This window comes from Somniosus microcephalus, chromosome 10, assembly GCF_052327205.1.
Source record: "Somniosus microcephalus isolate GS21.2 chromosome 10, FLI_Smic_1.0, whole genome shotgun sequence".
Lineage (NCBI taxonomy): Eukaryota > Metazoa > Chordata > Chondrichthyes > Squaliformes > Somniosidae > Somniosus > Somniosus microcephalus.
The window spans coordinates 231,917,674-231,937,853 of NC_140996.1; the positions used below are offsets into that span (position 1 = coordinate 231,917,674).

The following is a 20,180-nucleotide window of genomic DNA, read 5'->3' on the forward strand; positions in this document are numbered from 1 at the left end:
TTTTAATTAATCCTGTCTCGTTACACAGGACCAGATCTAAGGTTGCTTGCCCCCTGGTTGGTTCAGTTACATACTGCTCAAGAAACCCATCCCTAATACACTCAATGAACTCATCCTCAAGGCAGCCCTGCCCAATTTGATTCGTCCAATTTATATGATAGTTAAAATCCCCCATAATTATAGATGTTCCCTTATTACAAGCCTCAACTATTTCCTGATTGATACTCCGTCCAACTGAGTTGCGACTGTTCGGAGGCCTATATACTACACCCACTAGTGTTTTTTTCCCCTTATTATTCCTTATCTCCACCCAAACTGTTTCATTATCCTGATCCTTTGACCCAATATCATTTCTCTGTATTACAGTGATTCCTTCCTTTATTAACATAGCCACCCCACCTCCCCTTCCTTCCTGCCTGTCCTTCCTGATTGTTAAATAACCTGGTATGTTTAATTCCCAGGCATTGTCACCCTGCAGCCATGTTTCTGTAATGGCCACAAGATCATACCCATATGTAGCTATTTGTGCCTTTAACTCGTCTATTTTGTTACGAATGCTACGTGCATTCAGATAGAGAACTTTCAAATATGTTTTGTGACACTTAGTTCCCGCTATTGCCCTTTTTATTACTTTACCTTTTACTCCACACCTTCTACCCCTTCCTGACACGCTCTGGTTTTTAATTTCCCCACTGCTACCTAAGTCTTTGACCTTCTCTGTTGTCATTTTTATTATTTGCTCTCTAGGAACCTCCCCCCCACTAGTTAGTTTAAAGCCCTCTCTACAGCCCTAGTTATATGATCCGCCAGGACTCTAGTCCCAGCACTGGCCAAGTGAAGCCCGTCCCAACGGAACAGCTCCCTCCTGTCCCAGTACTGGTGCCAGTGTCCCAGGAAGCAAAACCCATTTCTCCCACACCAGTCTTTGAGCCACGCATTTAACTCTCTTATTTTACTTGGATTAGGAAAGTAGATTAAAGGGTAAGACGATACATGATCAGTGGTGTACATTTAAGGAGTTATTTTACAACTTCCAAAAAATATATATTCCACTGAGAAGAAAAGGGTGTAAAAGAAAAGACAGCCATCCGTGGCTAAGTAGAGAAATTAAGGATAGTATTCGACTAAAAACAAGGGCATATAAGGTAGCCAAATCTAGTGGGAGGATAGAGGATTGGGAAAACTTTAAAAGACAGCAAAAAATAACAAAAAGATTGATTAAGAAAGGGAAGATAGATTATGAAAGTAAATTAGCAAAAAATATAAAAAGATAGTAAGAGTTTTTATAGTTATATAAAAAGAAAAAGGGTGGCTAAAGTAAATGTTGGTCCCTTAGAAGATGAGACCGGGAAATTAATGGTGGGAAATATGGAGATGGCAAAAACACTGAATGAATATTTTATATCAGTCTTTACAGTAGAAGACACTAAGAATATCCCAACACTGGACAAACAGGGGGCTAAAGGGGGGGAGGAGCTAAACACGATCAAAATCACTAAGGAAGTGGTACTCGGTAAAATAATGGGACTCAAGGCGGATAAATCACCTGGACCTGATGGCTTACATCCTAGGGTCTTGAGGGAAGTGGCGGTAGGGATTGTGGATGCATTGGTAATAATTTTCCAAAACTCCCTGGACTCGGCAAAGGTCCCGGCAGACTGGAAAACTGCTAATGTAACACCCTTATTTAAAAAGGGCAGTAGACAGAAGGCTGGAAACTATAGACCGGTTAGCCTAACATCTGTGGTAGGTAACATTTTGGAGTCCATTATTAAGGAGACAGTAACAGGACATTTGGATAATCATAATTTAATAGGACAAAGTCAGCATGGTTTTATGAAGGGGAAGTCATGTTTGACAAATTTGCTGGAGTTCTTTGAGGAAGTAACATATAGGGTGGATAAAGGGGAACCAGTGGACGTAGTGTATTTAGACTTCCAAAAGGCATTTGACAAGGTGCCACACAAAAGATTATTGCTTAAGATAAAAAATCACGGGATGCGGATAATATTCTGGCATGGATAGAGGATTGGCTATCTAACAGAAGGCAGAGAGTTGGGATAAATGGTTCATTCTCAGACTGGCAATCAGTAACTAGTGGTGTTCTGCAGGGGTCAGTGCTGGGTCCCCAACTCTTTACAATCTATATTAACGATTTGGAGGAGGGGACCGAGTGTAACATATCAAAGTTTGCAGATGATACTAAGATGGGAGGGAAAGTAGTGAGTGAGGAGGACATAAAAAACCTGCAAGGGGACATCGACAGGCTAAGTAAGTGGGCAGAGATTTGGCAGATGGAATACAATACTGGAAAGTGTGAGGTTATGCACTTTGGCAGGAAAAATCGTAGAGCAAGTTATTATCTTAATGGCAAGAAACTGGAAAGTACTGAAGTACAAAGGGATCTGGGGGTCCTGGTGCACGAAACTCAAAAGGTTAGTATGCAGGTGCAGCAAGTGATTAAGAAGGCCAATGGAATGTTGGCTTTCATTGCTAGGGGGATAGAATATAAAAATAGGGAGGTATTGCTTCAGTTGTACAAGGTATTGGTGAGACCGCACCTGGAATACTGCGTACAGTTTTGGTGTCCATACTTAAGAAAGGACATACTTGCTCTTGAGTCAGTACAAAGAAGGTTCACTCGGTTAATCCCGGGGATGAGGGGATGGACATATGAGGAGAGGTTGAGTAGATTGGGACTCTACTCATTGGAGTTCAGAAGAATGAGAGGCGATCTTATTGAAACATATAAGATTGTGAAGGGGTTGGATCGGGTGGATGCGGGGAAGATGTTCCCGATGATGGGTGGAACTAGAACTAGGGGGCATAGTCTTAGAATAAGGGGCTGCTCTTTCAAAACTGAGATGAGGAGGAACTACTTCACTCAGAGGGTGGTAGGTCCATGGAATATGCTGCCCCAAAAAGCTGTAGAAGCTACACCATTACATAAATTTAAAACAGAAATAGACAGTTTCCTAGAAGTAAAGGGAATTAAGGGTTACGGGGAGCGGGCAGGAATTTGGACATGAGTCTAGGTTCGGAATGGTCATGGCCCTGTGGGTAGCGGAGCGGGCCCAGGGGCCGTGTAGCCTGATCCTGCTCCTATTTTGTGTGTCTAATTCTGTTAGATTCAGGAGATGGTTCTGTGATAGTGGATTGGCGGTTAGGATCAGATCAGCCATGATCTTATTGAATGGCGGAGCAGGCTCGAGGGGCCGATTGGCCTACTCCTGCTCCTATTTCTTATGTTCTTATGTTCTTAACTCCCAGGTCCCTCTGTCCCTGCACACTCTTTAAAACTGTGCCATTAAGTGTATATTGCCTCTCCCTGTTCCTTCTCTGTATTAAATTCCATCTGCCACTTGTCTGCCCATTCTGCTAGCCTTTCTATGTCCTGTTGCAGTCGATTGGTATCATCCTCACTGTTTGCCACACCCCCAAGTTTGGTGTCATCGGCAAATTTAGAAATTCTACTCTGTATTCCAATATCCAGGTCATTTATATATATCAAAACTGCAGTGGCCCCAGCACTGACCCTTGGGGAACACCACTGTCTACCATCCTCCAGTCTGAAAAACAGCCATTTACCACAACTCGCTGTTTTCTGTCCTTTTCCTTATCCAAGCTGCCACTGATCCATCTATTCCATGAGCCTCAATTTTGTTAACCAGCCTTCTATTTGGTACTTTGTCAAACAGCCTTCCTAAAGATCACCCATTGTTCCATTTTTCCTGTCAGTCTTTGGTTCCATTTTACCCTGGCTTGATCCTTTCGCATCCCATTGAAGTTAGCCCTATTCCAGTTTAGAAGTTCCACTCTAGATTGTTCCTTGCTCCTCTCCATTGCTAATCTAAATCTTATGATACAATGATCACTCGTACCCAAGTATTCTCCCACAGACACTTGGTTGACCTGGCCCACCTCATTCCCCAGCACCAGATCCAGCAATGCCTCCTTCCTAGTTGGGCCAAGAACATACTGGTCAAGGAAATTCTCCTGAACACATTTCAGAAATTCCTCCCCCTCCTTTCCCTTTACCCTAGCATTATCCCAATCGATATTTGGGTAATTAAAGTCCCCCAATATCACCACTCTATAGCTCTTGCATATCTCTGCAGTTTCCCTGCAGAGTTGCTCCTCCACCTCCCTCTCACTAGTTGGAGGCCTGTAGAATACCCCCAATAGTGTGATCAGACCCTTTTTGTTCCTCAACTCTAACCAAATGGATTCTGTCCTTGTCCCCTCAAGAACATCCTCCCTTTCCAACACTACAATGTCTTCCTTAATCAGCACTGCCACCCCACCTCCCTTTTTTCCTTCACTATCTTTTCTGAACACCTTGTACCCTTGAATATTAAGTGCCCAGTCCTCACCATTTTTAAGCCACGTTTCCGTTATTGCCACAATGTGGCAAAACCACTAAGAGACTCTTACAGTGACTTATATAATTGTCTGTAACCAATGTTATTACCTCTAGCATTAATTGTCTGTAACCAATGTTATTACCTTTCAAGTTGGCTCTGGTTAAACAGAGCTAGATCGACAACATCGCGATCTGACGCGATGACGTCATCACGTGGGTCACATGACGTCCCCTTCGGCGGGAAACGTGATGATGTCATGACGTCAGAGGTAGAGGGCGGGGCCAGCCAGTCCTCGTGTGGATTGAAAGAGAAAAGACCTGTTTTGAGCTTCTCCTGTAGTTTCTTGTTTTGTAAAGTTCTTAGACAATAATTTCAGTTTGTTAACTTCCAGTAAGTTATAGATTCTTTGTTAGGAGTGCAGAGACTCCTACAACAACATCATATTGCCACACGGCTAATTGTGCTTGTAGCTCACCAACCTTATTCACCACCCTTTATGCGTTTACGTACAGGCAATATAAACCCATTTTTGAATTTTTCGTCGTCTTTCTTAGTCTGCTCCTATCTAATATGGTACAACGACCGCCTCTAGTACTATCTTCTCTAGTACTATCCAACACACTCACTCTTTTATGCACCTTATTCCTCTTTTCTACTCCTATATGCTGGTGCCCATCCCCCTGCCAAGCCAGTTTAAACCCTCCCCAACAGCACTAACCAACCTCCCCACGAGAATATTGGTCCCTGCTCTGTTGAGGTGTAACCCGTCCGGCTTGTACAGGTCCCACCTTCCCTAGAAACGGTCTCAACGCGTCAGGAATCTAAAGCACTCCCTCCTGCACCATCTCTCCAGCCACGCATTCATCTGTTCTATCCTCCTATTCCTGTACTCACCAGCACGTGGCACCAGGAGTAATCCGGGGATTACTACCTTTTGAGGTCATGCTTTTTAATCTCTCTCCTAGCTCCCTATAGTCTGCCTGCAGGACCTCATCCCTCTTTCTGCCTATGTCATTGGTACCAACATGGACAACGACCTCTGGCTGTTCACCCTCCCCCCTCAGAGTGTCCTGCAGCTGCTCAGTGACATCCTTGACCCTGGCATCAGGGAAGCAACAAACCATCCTGGAGTCACATCTACGGCCGCAGAAACACCTATCTGTTCCCCATACTATCGAATCCCCGACCACTATTGCTCTCCCACTCTTTTTCCTCCCCCCCTGTCCAGCTGAGCCACCTGTGGTGCCGTGGACTTGACTCTGGCTGCACTCCCCAGAGGAACTATCGCCCTCACCAGTACTTGTTGTGTCGGTACCTTTCTACCTAGACACAATTTAGGACTCAGAACTCAGAGATTCAAACATGAAGTGCTTTATTGGAAGGAAAGGAAGTTCTGGCAAGTTCCGAACAAAGAGAGCTAAACTTAACAGAGAACACCCAACCATTTATCTCCTGTGACAGCGCCACCACAGGTGGGAGGAGAACACACAATAGAACACACAATACATAACATTTCCTCCCCTCTTAAATGAAAGGTCCACATTATTCCTCAACAGGTAAGTTACTTTCAATGCACTCAACGAACCTAGGGTAGAGGTAGACTGCCTCAACCCCTGACTTTACCCTGGGGTTTATTCTGCCCCAGTCTTGTGGGTAAGTCACTAAGCCTACAGATCCAAGCGTCTTGGAGGCCGCCGCTCTCTGACAGGATACCGGCGGTCATCGCTGGCTTCCACAGCAGTAGGCATTGACACAGGCCTGGATGGAGAAGGTGCCTGTGTCAGTCGAAAGTCAGGAGTTTGCACAGGTGGAACAGTCTCTTTGACTTCCTGTGTTGGAGAAGAGCACTGTGGCAAAGGATGCTGGTTTGCGGTATCATCCGGAAACAGTTCAGGCCAACCAGCCGTTGGAGCCTCTGTGGCTGTCTCTGCTCCTAGCAACAGTTGATCTGTGTGTCTTCTCCAGACGACGTCCTCAGCAGTCTCAACCGTGTAAGACACAGGGCCCGTCTGCGCGATCACCGTAGCAGGAACCCATTTCGGTCCAGTGTTGTAGTTTCAAGCTAGGACATGCTCTCCAGGGTGAAACCGTCTCTCCTTGGCTCTTTTCTCTCTCTTTTCAACTTGAGCTTGTTGTTGACAATGGACAACCTGCTCTGCCCTTGGAGGTTTGAGTAAGTCAAAACTTGTCCGCAACTGCCTCTTCATCATGAGCGAAGCGGGGGAAGTTTTGGTTGTGGCATGCGGCTCATTCCTGTAGGACAACAGGAAGCTGTTCAGACGTTGGTGGATTGAGCCCTGACCTTGTGATGCCTTCAAGGCGTGCTTCAAAGTTTGCACAAACCTTTCTGCCTGGCCGTTAGTAGAGGGATGATAGGGCGCAGACCTGATGTGTTGGACACCATTCACATGCAGGAAGGTTGCAAACTCCTGTGATACAAATTGTGGACCGTTGTCACTTACGAGTTGTTCCGGTGAGCCATAACGGCTGAACATCTCACCAAGTTTCTCAATTGTTTTCTCTGCCGTGGTAAATCTCATCACAGCGACCTCCGGCCACTTGCTACGAGCGTCCACAACCACCATAAACATCTTCTCTTCGAAAGGACCGGCGAAGTCCACATCTACTCGCTGCCACACTTCTGCAAGCCAATCCCAGGGGTGTAGGGTTGCCAGCTGTGGAACATTCCGGACCCTTTGACATGGGGAACATGTTTTGGCTTTCTCCTCAATATTCCCATCGAGACCTGGCCACCAGAAGTAGCTTCTTGCCATTTCCTTCATCCGAACTATCCCACTGTGGCCTGTATGAAGTTGTTGCAGTATAGGTTCCCTCAGAGGTGGCGGAATGATGACACGGCGTCCCCAAAGAAGACAACCTGCCTGGACGGAGAGCTCATTTCTTTTTGAAACGTAAGGTTTCAAACTAGGAGAATCTCCTATAGCTCTCCCTCGAATGACATCGTCCATTACCTCAGACAGGACTGGATCGTTGCGGGTGTACCTTCGCACCTGAACTGCAGTGACAGGTGCTCCCTCCACTTGTCTAAAGTAGAAGATGTCTATCTGACGAGGCTCTGGGGGAGTAACAGGCAAGGGTAGCCTCGAGAGACCGTCTGCGTTGCCGTGCAAGTCTGATTTGCGATATTTGATGTCGTATGTGTGTCCTGACAACAGTAAAGCCCACCTTTGCATCCTGCTTGCAGCGAGAGACGGAATTCCGGTGTGGGGCCCGAAGATTGAAGTCAATGGATGGTGGTCCGTCAGGAGTGTGAACCTTCTCCCAAACAGGTACTGATGAAATTTTCGAATTCCAAAAACGATTCCCAAGGCCTCGCGCTCGATCTGCGCATAGTTACTCTCGGCCTTGTTCAAGGTGCGTGATGCGAAGCCGATAGGTTTCTCTTCACCCGAAGGCATGATGTGGGATATGACTGCTCCCACACCATATGGTGATGCATCACATGCTAGCTGCACGGGTAGCTTTGGGTCGAAGTGTGTCAGGACCTCCGATTTCAGCAATGCTTTCTTTGCTTGGGCGAAAGCTTCGTTGCACAGTTCAGTTCATTTCCATGTTTTGCCTTGACATAGCAACTGATGTAACGGCTTCAGCAATGTTGCTAAGTCTGGAATAAACTTCCCATAGTAGTTAAGTAGCCCCAGAAATGAACGTAACTGGCTCACATTCTGGGGTGCTGGGGCCTCCACGATCGCCTTGACCTTTGACGGCGCCTTATGCAGGCCAGTAGCGTCAATCACATGCCCCAGGTACTCAACTGAAGACTGAAAGAATTCACATTTGTCTTTACGAACTCTGAGTCCATACTCTTTCAGTCGTTGTAGTGTTGCATCCAAGTTCAGAAGATGATCCTCCTCATTTGTCCCAGTGACAAGGATGTCGTCCAGGTAGCACTGGACTCCTGGCAGTCCACTCAAAATCTGATCCATTGCCCTTTGGAATAGAGCAGGGTCCGATGTAATTCCAAATGGAAGGCGGCAGTACCTGTATAGCCCCTTGTGTGTCACAATTGTCAGCAGCTCCTTTGATTTGTCATCGACATGCATTTGTAGATAAGCCTGGCATAAGTCTATTTTGCTGAACTTTTGTCCTCCGGCCAGGCCCGTAAAAAGATCATCAATGAGGGGAAGAGGGTACTGTTCCGCAGACAGCACCGGGTTAATAGTCACTTTAAAATCCCCGCAGATTCGAACAGATCCATCCTTTTTCAGGACAGGAACAATGGGTGTGGCCCATTTGCTCATGCTCACAGGCTCCAGGACTCCATTCTCAACTAAGGCCTCCAAGTTAGCCTCAACTTTTGGCCTAATTGCATAGGGTACAGGTCGGGCTTTGTGAAACTTCGGCTTGCTGTCAGGTTTAATGTCCAGTCTCACGCTGATCTTTTTCATGCTCCCAAGTTTCCCATTGAAGAGTTCTGCATGTTTGTTTAACACTGCAGTCAGACCTGACTCCCCTTTTGACATCATGCGGACTGCAGGCCAGTCCAGCGTGATTTTCTCTAGCCACGCACGTCCCAGTAGCGATGGGTAATTTCCCTTTACCACATATAGTGGCAGTTTTGCAGTCTGTCCGTTCAATTTAACTGTCACCTCAATGACGCCTCTCATGGCCACAGGTTCACCGGTATACGTCTTTAGCACAATGTTTGTTGGCTGAAGGGTAAGATGCTTTAGCATTTTGTTGTAGACAGTGTCTGAAACAAGGGACACAGCCACGCCTGTGTCCACCTCCATCCGCACTGATTGTCCCTCCACCAGTGGTGACACCCAGTAGCCATTTGAATCACCTGCAACCGTCAGTATGTGCACCTCTTCCTCCTCAGAGGTGTCGCTCCCCTCTGTTTTGCTTGTTCCATCATACTGCACTGAATGAACACTCTTTTTCCTCTCTTGTCCAAATACAGACATTTTGCTTCCATGCTTCCCAGCTCTGTCTGTTCTTTTTTTACCTCTACAGGCGCGTTCAATGTGACCCTTTTTGCCACAATTTCGGCATTCCAGCTCCGTACACCAGCAGTCATTAGCGTGATGGCCCGTTTTCCCACAACGGTAACATGTGCCGTTCCGCGCACCTTTAGGCTCAGACGACACCTTGTGAACTCTCCCTGTTGAACTCAACTGGTGAGCCTCCTTTTCTGCCATCTCCATGGAGACACTAACTTCAATGGCCTTTTCAAGAGTAAGGTTGTCCTCAGTAAGAAGGCGCTTCTGTGTGGCTGCATTTTGCAGACCACACACAAGTCTGTCTCTAATGGTGTCATTCAGCACCTCCTTGAACTGGCAGTGTTCCGACAACCTTTTTAAAGCAGCAATAAACATCGTCACTGATTCCCCCTCCTCTTGATTCCGTTTGTGAAATCGAAATCTCTCAGCAATAACAAGAGGTTTTGGTGAAAAATGTGCTCCAAGAATTTCCACTAGTTGCTTATATGTTTTAGTTCCTGGCTTATCTGGCTGCATGAGGCTGTGAAGTAAATTGAATGTCTTCGGCCCGATTACACTCAAAAAGGTAGGCACGACCTTTTCATTTGCCACCGCATTCGCCAATACAAAATAGTCAAAACGTTCTGTATATGCGCTCCATTGCTCCACATTTTCATCAAAATCACCGATGTTTCCTAATATAGTAGCCATCTCACGTTTCAAATTAAAATTTCTGTTTACTCACTGCACCCGTAATGTGCGCAGATTCATCCGCTCCTCGTTGCCACTTGTTGTGTCGGTACCTTTCTACCTAGACACAATTTAGGACTCAGAACTCAGAGATTCAAACATGAAGTGCTTTATTGGAAGGAAAGGAAGTTCTGGCAAGTTCCGAACAAAGAGAGCTAAACTTAACAGAGAACACCCAACCATTTATCTCCTGTGACAGCGCCACCACAGGTGGGAGGAGAACACACAATAGAACACACAATACATAACAGTACTCAGAACAGAATACTGGTTGGAGAGCGCGATGCACTCAGGGGACTCCTGCACTATCTGTCTGACGGTCACCCATTCCATCTCTGCCTGCACACTCTTAAGCTGCGGGGTGACCACCTCTGGAAACGTGCTATCCATGTAACTCTCAGCCTCGCGGATGCACCGCAGTGACTCCAGCTGCCGCTCAAGCTCCGAAACACGGATCTCGAGTTGCTGTAGCTGGTGACACTTCCTGCGCATGTGGTCATCCAGGCTACGCGAAGTGTCCAGGACTTCCCACATGGCCCAGGATGTGCACTCCACGGGACTGAGCAGCCCTGCCATGCCTCTGCATAATAGACTAAGAACTAACCCAGCAAAAATACACTTAAAACTTAACAAAATACACTCACCAGCTACTCGCCAATCAGCTCCTTCCCTGTGCCAACATCACTTTTTTTACTCTGACATCACTTTTTCAAAACCTGCCTCTGTTGAGTTCCTGCCGCTCCTTTTAACTGTTCCGCTCTCGCTGTGCTCCCTCCAAGTCCGCTCCTTCCGGTCTTCTGCTGAAACCCTCCTCCATGCCTTTGTCACCTCTAGACTCGACTATTCCAACGCACTCCTGGCTGGCCTCCGTCATTCTACCCTATGTAAACTTCAGCTCATCCAAAACTCTGCTGCCCGTGTCCTACCTCGCACCAAGTCCTGTTCACCCATCACCCCCTGTGATCACTGACCTACACTGGCTTCCAGTCCGGCAGCGCCTCGATTTAAAATTCTCATCCCTGTTTTCAGATCCTTCCATGGCCTCGCCCCCTCCCTATCTCTGTAATCTCCTCCAGCCCCACAACCCTCCCGAGATCTCCGCGCTCCTCCAATTCTGGCCTCTTGAGCATCTCCGATTTAATCGCTCCACCATTGACGGCCGTGCCTTCAGCTGCCTGGGCCCTGAGCTCTGGAATTCCCTCCCTAAACCTCTCCGCCTCTCTCTCCTCCTGTAAGACGCTCCTTAAAACCTCCCTCTTTCACCTGTCGTAATATCTCCTTATGTGGTTCGGTGTCAAATTTTGTTTCATAATCGCTCCTGTGAAGCGCCCTGGGACGTTTTACTACATTAAAGGCGCGGTATAAATACAAGTTGCTGTTGTTGAGACATGGGTGACACTCAGACAAGGCAACATTCATTGCCCATCCTTAGTTGCGCTCAAGATATTCCAAAGCGCTTTACAGCCAATGAAGTACTTTGGCGTGCAATCCCTGTTGTAATGTACAGCAAGCTCCCACAAGAAGCAATGAGACCAGTTAATCTGTTTTTTAGTGATGTTGATTGAAGGATAAATATTGACCAGGACACCGGGGTGAACTTCCTGCTCTTCTTCAAAATAGTGGCCCTTGGCTCTTTTACGTCCACCTGAGAGCAGATGGGGCCTCGGTTTAACATCTTAACTGAAAGACAGCACCTCCGACAGTGCAGCGCTCCCTCAGTGCTGCACCTCCGACAGTGCGGCGCTCCCTCAGTACTGCCCTTCCGACAGTGCAGAACTCTCTCACTACTGCCCCTCCGACAGTGTAGCACTCCCTCAGTACTGCCCCTCCGACAGTGCAGCGGCACTCCCTCAGTACTGCTCCTCCAACAGTGCAGCACTCACTCCGTACTGCCCCTCCGAAAGTGCGGCGCTCCCTCAGCACTGCCCCTCTAACAGTGCGGCGCTCCCTCAGTACTGCCCCTCCGACAGTGCAGAACTCTCTCACTACTGCCACTCCGAAAGTGTAGCACTCACTCAGTACTGCCCCTCCGACAGTGCAGCGGCACTCCCTCAGTACTGCTCCTCCAACAGTGCAGCACTCCCTCAGTGCTGCCCCTCCAACAGTGCAGCGCTCCCTCAGTACTGCCCCTCCGACAGTGCGGCACTCCCTCGGTACTGCCTCTCCGACAGTGCGGCGCTCCCTCAGTACTGCCCCTCCGACAGTGCGGCGCTCCCTCAGTACTGACCCTCTGACAGTGCGGCGCTCCCTCAGTACTGACCCTCTGACAGTGCAGCGCTCCCTCAGTACTGCCCCTCCGACAGTGCAGCACTCCCTCAGTACTGCCCCTCCGACAGTGCAGCGCTCCCTCAGTACTGCTCCTCAGACAGTGCAGCGCTCCCTCAGTACTGCCCCTCCGACAGTGCGGCGCTCCCTCAGTACTGCCCCTCCGACAGTGCAGCGCTCCCTCAGTACTGCCCCTCAGACAGTGCAGCGCTCCCTCAGTACTGCCCCTCCGACAGTGCGGCGCTCCCTCAGTACTGCCCCTCCGACAGTGCGGCGCTCCCTCAGTACTGCCCCGGGAGTGTGCGCAAGTCTGGGGAGTGGGGATTGAACCCACAACTTTGTGACAGTGACCCTCACTGAGCCAAGCTGATGATATGGGGGAGGTGGGGGAGGGAACTGAAGTCACGATCTGGGAACGTCAGAAATTCGGTACTCACGTGTTTCTCCAGAAGTCCAAGGGTTGATTCATCCAAATTGTTCGGGAGGCCACTGTAAATCTGGAAAAAAGAAGACAATGTCCACATGTAACAGAGAGATTAAACGCTGAGGGGCGGATGTGGGCCGGGGGGGGGGGCGGGGAGATTGGTCTTTGCCAGCATCCCATAAATGGTTCAGACCTGTTTCAACCCCCGCATAGAATTTAAAGGGGCCACACCTTCAGCGAACTGTGTCCACACTGGGAGCACTGTGCACCGTTCTGGCCTCCATATTACAAAAAGGATATCGAGGCACTGGAGAATGTGCAAAAAAAAATATTTAAAATACAAGGATGGTACAAGAACGGAGAGGTTATGACTATCAGGAGAGGCTGAACAGGCTGGGGCTCTTTTCTCTAGACTTGAGAAGGCTGAGGGGTGACCCGATAGAGGTCTTTAAAATTAAGAAAAAATTATATTTATTTAAAATTATGAAGGGGTTCAATAGGGTAGACATAGAGAAGATGAGGGGAGACTGGAACTTGAGGCCATCAATATAGACAATGCTGGAAATACTCAGCATCTGTGGCCAGAGAAACGGACGGCCCCGATTTTAACTCCAGCTGGAGTCCCCGCTCAGGCCCGAGTTAAAATTACATTCAGGTCTCAATGGTGTCATCGTGCCGCAGCCTGTATATGTAAAGAGGGACCCTGTTGGCTCCGGGCGTCTGTCCTTGCTGCCTGCTCAGGCGAACGGGATAAAATTGCGGACGTTGAGATCGTGGCAGCTTTCGGACAGGTAAGAGCCAGGGCGATTTTAACCGCCCGCCCGCCCGCCCGCCCACCAGGTTTCTGCGGAGCGAGGAGGGTTAAAATTGGAATGTTTCAGGTCGATGGTCTTTCATCAGAACCAATGTAGGTCAACAATGATGGGGAGAACAGACCCGCCTTGCTTCCATATACTCAAGGTAAACCTGGTGGGCGGAGAGAAGGCGTCACATTATTAGCTCAAATTCAGCCCAGAATGAAGAGATGGAAGAGGATGTGGATGAGGTATCAGAGAGGGACTGAGACATAGAACCATGCTCACCGAAGAATCAGTCTTCAGGAGGAGTGGGGGAACTGGGGAAAGTAATAATCTCCCTCTCTCCCTCTCTCTCTCAGTCTCTCTCTCTCTCTGTCTCTCTCTGTCTCTCTCTCTGTCTCTCTCTCTGTCTGCCTCTCTCTCTGTCTGTCTCTCTCTCTGTCTGTCTCTCTCTCTGTCTCTCTCTCTCTTCCCCTCTCTCACTCTCTCTGTCTCTCTCTCTCCCTCTCTCTCTCCCTCTCTCTTTCTCCCCCTCTCTCTCTCTCTCTCCCTCTCTCTCTCTCTCTCCCACTCAATTCAATTCAATTCAAATTGCTTTATTGGCATGATGACAAGATACATCTTATGTTGCCAAAGCACAGAAAAACATGTATGATTGAACACGTAAACACAGATCTAGACATACAGTGTATAGACAAATATACCCATGTATACATAAATATACACACATATAATATGTATATACTCTTTTCTTAGATTTAATGGTTGTCCCTCTGCTTATGGCAAGCTGTAACATAGTTTGCCGTTAAAGTTACGCATTTTCTCTGTTCCCCTAATAGATATGGGAGTTTTTGGTGGTCATTCAAATTTTTGAATTCAGGGCATATTTTTATGAATTTTGGGTAGAAATTCCCCCTTATATCCTGATAGTTTCCACAAGTTGTGAGGAAGTGCATCTCTGTCTCCACCACTCCCTAACTGCAGTGAGAGCATATCCTGTCCTCTCTTGGCAGCCGGGTCTGCCTGTGTCTGCCTTTTTCTCTCTCTCAGCCTCTCTCTGAGGTACCAGACACTCACACAAATGAAAGGAGGGACCTGCGGAGAAAGAGAAAGACAGCTCCTTACCAAAATCACGGCTATCACTCTCCCGACATCATTGTCCACAACCGGGATAATCATTACTGTGGGGAGGAAGGCACAAAATGAAAGGAGATTTAGTATTTACACTCAGCACCCGGCTAACAGCAAAACAATCAAGTGTGGGCATGGGTAAGGAAAGGGAGGGAGGGGAGGAGAGAAAGTGGAACGAAGGGAGAAAGAAAAAAGGAAAGAAGGGGGAAAGACTGAATAAAGAAGGGGGTTTGCAAGGAAGGAAGGGAAGAAAGAGAGAAAGAAAGAAAAAAGAAAAAAAGGTGGGAAGGGAAGGAGGAAGGAAGAGAGGTAGGAAAGAGAGGGGGAAGGGTGAGGGGGAGGGGAATGGAGGGGGGAGGGGAGGGGAGGGAGGGGGAGGGAGTGGGTGGGAGGGGGAGGGCGGGGGGTGGGGGAGGGGTGGAGAACGGGGGGGGAGGGAGGAGGGGGAGGGGAAGGGAGGGGGCGGGAGGGAGTGGGCGGGGGTGGGGGAGGGGTGGAGAGCGGGGGGGAGGGAGGAGGGGGAGGGGAAGGGAGGGGGTGGGGGAGGGGTGGAGAGCGGGGGGGAGGGAGGAGGGGGAGGGGAAGGGAGGGCGGAGGGAAGGGGTGGGGTGGAGAGCAGGGTGGAGGGAGGGGGTGGAAGGCGGAGGGGGGTGTAGTGTATGTACTTTGCAGAAGGAACTATATTCTGCAGCCCCTGTATACTGCGGTACCGGTAGAGACCACCCCTGTATATAAGCCTGTGTAGTAACTTTTGCATAGTAGTTCCAGGTTGTCTCCACTCAGTAAAGGCCTGTTATAACCAACTCCTGCAGTCCGTGCCTCAATTACACACGGACATAATACTGGCGACGAGCAGATCCGAACTTACCTACAGTCTGCACCACCTCATGGGGATCCATCCCTGAAGTGAAGTTATCAGAGGTCGAGGCCAGAAGAAAGAAAAAAAAAAATCAAACGAACAGAAGAAACGGGCGTCGACCGTGAGCATCCGCCTCTGATTCATCGGAGTTGAAGATTTGCAGGACAGGCTGTCGAGAGCGGGGCTTGGTTATCCTGTCGATGGTGTTTCAGCTAATCGGGCTGGTGGCAGGTAGTACACTGATCCTTAGAGTCACAGGGCTAGATTTTCAGTTGCTTGCGCCAGCAGTTAGCGCCTTAAGAGAAGTGATTTTCGGGCGCTATGCGTGTAGCGCCCGGGCGCAGCGCAGTTTGCGCCCCGCCCCAAATTAAGTAGCCCGTTAGCGCCGGCGCAAAGTTTAGCGGCCGCCCGGATGCGCGCGCAGAAAATGACGTCACATCCTCGTGCAACGCCCTTTGGCCGCCCCGAATCCAAACTTCAGTTGGACCGCCCCATTGTGCGGCTGGCGTCCAGAGCGTTTGTAAAATGGAACGCAACACACCCTGGGGAGCGCAAATTAAAGGGCACTATACAAGGCAGTCTGCATGTGTTGTGTGGAAGGATCCAGTTGTGAACGGTGTTCCTCCTCCTCCTCCTCCTCCTCCTCCTCCTCCTCCTGCTCGTCGTCGTCGTCGTCATCATCATCCTCCTCCTCATCATCATCATCATCATCATCATCATCATTTGGAAAAAACACATGCACCCTTCCCCTTTAAGAGCTCACTGGCACCAGAGTGTCTGCCGTGCGCTGCGCCCAAGCTCGGGTGTTGCGCTCTGCACCGCCGGCTTAGCGCCTAAAGATAGTAGTGGAACGCCTCTTTTAGCGCTCCACCAACCTCTTAGGGCGAAGCCACTGAATTTCCGGCAACGGGGCGCTACTTTGGGGCGGGCGCTAACTTCGGGCGGGCGCTAAGGTTAGCGCCCCAAAACTGTCTATACTGAAAATCTAGCCCACAGAGTTTTACAGCACAGAAAGAGGCCCTTCGGCCCATCGTGTCTGCGCCGCCCATCCATCCCTGTCCAGTCTAATCCCATTTTCCAGCATTTGGTCCATAGCCTTGTATGCAATGGCATTTCAAGTGCTCATCCAAATGCTTCTTGAATGTTGTGAGGGTTCCTGCCTCTACCACCCTTTCAGGCATTGAGTTCCACATTCCAACCACCCTCTGGGTGAAGAAGTTCCTCCTCAAATCCCCTCTAAATCTCCTGCCCCTTACCCTGAATCTATGCCCCCTTGTTATTGACCCCCCCCCACTAAGGGGAAAAGTTCCTCTTTATCTACCCTATCTATGCCCCTCATCATTTTGTACACCTCAATCAGGTCCCCCCTCAGCCTTCTTTGCTCCAAGGAAAACAACCCCAGCCTGTCCAGCCTCTCTTCATAGCTGAGGCGCTCCATCCCAGGTAACATCCTGGTGAATCTTCTCTGCACCCTCTCCAAAGCAATCACATCCTTCCTATAGTGAGGCGACCAGAACTGCACACAGTACTCCAGCTGTGGCCTCACCAGCGTTTTGTACAGCTCCATCATAACCTCCCTGCTCTTATATTCTATGCCTCGGCTAATGAAGGCAAGTATCCCATATGCCTTTTTAACCACCTTATCTACCTGTTCCGCTGCCTTCAGGGATCTATGTACATGTACACCAAGGTCCCTCTGACCCTCTGTACTTCCTAGGGTCCTACCACTCATTGTGTATTCCCTTGCCTTATTTGTCCGTCCAAAATGCATCACCTCGCACTTTTCAGGGTTAAATTCCATTTGCCACTTTTCCGCCCATCTGACCAACCCGTTTATATCGTCCTGTAGCCTGAGGCTTTCCTCCTCGCAATTTACCACCCCACCAATTTTCGTGTCATCTGCGAACTTACTGATCATACCTTTTACATTCTCATCCAAATCATTTATGTAGATCACAAACAACAAGGGACCCAGCACCGATCCCTGAGGTACCCCACTGGACACAGGCTTCCAGTCACAAAAGCAACCTTCAACCATCACCCTCTGCCTCCTGCCACTCAGCCAGTTTAGGATCCAACGCGCCAAGGCACCCTGGATCCCATGGGCTCTTACCTTCTTGACCAGTCTCCTATGCGGGACTTTGTCAAAAGCTTTACTGAAGTCCATGTAAACCACATCCACAGTATTTCCCTCATCCACCCCCCTAGTCACCCCCTCGAAAAATTCAATCAGATTTGTCAGACATGATTTACCCTTGACAAAGCCATGCTGACTATCCCCGATTAATCCTTGCCTCTCCAAGTGGAGACTAACTTTGTCCCTCAGAATTTTTTCCAATAATTTCCCTACCACAGATGTTAGGCTCACTGGCCTGTAATTCCCTGGTTTATCCCTGCTACCCTTCTTGAATAATGGTACTACGTTAGCTGTTCTCCAGTCCTCTGGTACATCCCCTGTGGCCAGAGAGGTTCTGAAAATTTGTGTCAGAGCCCCTGCAATCTCCTCCTTTGCCTCCCACAGCAGCCTGGGATACATCTCGTCCGGGCCTGGGGATTTATCCACTTTTTGGCCTGCTAAAACCGCTAGCACCTCCTCCCTCTCGATGCTAATATGTTCAAGTATGTCACAGTCCCCTTGCCCGATTTCTATGTCTGCATCGTCTTTCTCCATAGTGAACACAGATGCAAAAAATTCATTTAAAACCCCGCCTACATCATCTGGCTCTACACACAGATTGCCACTTTGGTCCCTAATGGGCCCTACCCTTTCCCCGGTTATCCTCTTGCCCTTAATATACTTATAAAACATCTTAGGATTTTCCTTTATTTTGCTCGCCAGTGTTATTTCATGGCCCCTCCTCGCCCTCCTAATTTCTTTTTTAAGTACGCCCCTGCACTTTTTATACTCCTCTAGGGCTTCTTCCGTCTTTAGTCTTTTGTAACTGCCAAAAGCCCCCCTTTTATTTCTAATGCATTTTTGTATATCCCTTGTCATCCAAGGTTCCCTTTGCTTGTTGGTCCCACCCTTGACCTTTACAGGAACATGTTGGCGTTGTACTCTCTCTATTTCCCTTCTGAAAGTCTCCCACTGTTTTGATGTGGATTTTCCTATAAGTAGCTGCTCCCAGTCCACTTTGGCCAGATCCTGCCTTATCATATTAAAATCGGCCTTCCCCCAATTTAGAACCCTTATTTCCGGGCCGTCTTTGTCCTTTTCCATGACCACCTTAAATCTCACCGAATTATGGTCACTGTCGCCAAAATGCTCTCCTACTGACACTTCCACCACTTGCCCGGCTACATTCCCTAGAATTAGGTCCAGTACCGCCCCCTCTCTTGTAGGACTTTCTACATGTTGGCTCAAAAAGCTCTCCTGGATGCACTTTAAGAATTCTGCACCCTCTAAGCCTTTCACACTCTGACTATCCCAATTTATATTGGGGAAGTTGAAATCCCCCACTATTATTACCCTATTATTTTCGCACTTTTCTGAGATTTGCCTACATATCTGTTCCTCTATCTCCCCCTGACTGTTTGGGGGCCTATAGTACACTCCCAGCAAAGTGCTTGCCCCCTTTTTGTTTTTAAGTTCTACCCATATGGCCTCATTTGAGGAACCCGCTAATATATCATCCCTCCTTACAGCAGTAATTGACTCCTTAATTAATATTGCAACACCCCCTCCCCTTTTACACCCCCCTCTGTCTCGCCTGAAGATTCTATACCCCGGAATATTGAGCTGCCAGTCCTGACCCTCCCTCAACCATGTCTCCGTGATAGCAACAATATCGTACTCCCATGTGTTCAGCAACAACTTCAGTTCATCCACCTTATTTGCAAGACTCCTTGCATTAAAATAAATGCCTTCCAGCCCTGCCATATTCTCTTTTGCCTTCACATATTTGCTCTGCCTTCCCAGCTGACTTGTTTTTCCCTCTGTATTTGGCTGTAAATCACCCCCTACTATAGCTCCACTCTGTACCCCATCCCCCTGCCAAGTTAGTTTAAACCCCCCCCAGCAGTGCTAGCAAACCTCCCCGCAAGGATATTGGTTCCCCTCTGGTTCAGGTGTAAACCGTCCGACTTGTGCAAGTCCCACCTTTTCCAGAAGCAGACCCAGTGATCCAGGAAACTAAAGCCCTCCCTCCTGCACCATCCCTTTAGCCACGCATTCATCTGTTCTATCTTCCTATTCCTATACTCACTAGCACGTGGCACCGGGAGTAATCCAGAGATTACAACCCTTGAGGTCCTGCTCCTTAATCCTTCACCTAGCTCCCTAAATTCTTGCTGCAGGACCTCATCCCTCTTTTTACCTATGTCGTTGGTACCAATGTGGACCACGACCACTGGCTGTTCACCCTCCCCCTCCAGAATGCCCTGCAGACGCTCAGTGACATCCTTCACCCTGGCACCAGGGAGGCAACAAACCATCCTGGATTCACGTCTACGGCCACAGAAACGCCTATCTGTTCCCCTTACTATAGAATCCCCTACCACTATTGCTCTCCCACTCTTTTTCCCCCCTTCCTGGGCAGCAGGAGCACCCCCAGTGCCAGGAAGTTGGCTGCTGCTGCCTTCCCCTGGTGAGTCATCCCCCTCAACAGTATCCAAAGCAGTATACTTGTTTGAAAGGGGGATGTCCGC

General features: G+C 48.7%; 1 protein-coding gene across 1 annotated transcript in view; it reads right to left on the reverse strand.

Moving 5' to 3' along the window:
• The window catches only part of pde2a (phosphodiesterase 2A), a 429,910-nt gene that overhangs the window by 232,430 nt on the left and 177,300 nt on the right, over window positions 1–20,180 (reverse strand). Inside the window, exons 5-6 of the mRNA XM_085999752.1 lie at window positions 14,669–14,724; window positions 12,760–12,819 (exon numbers count right to left, since the gene is read on the reverse strand). Coding sequence (XP_085855878.1) covers window positions 12,760–12,819; window positions 14,669–14,724 — 116 coding nt within the window. The remainder of the gene's footprint in view (window positions 1–12,759; window positions 12,820–14,668; window positions 14,725–20,180) is intronic.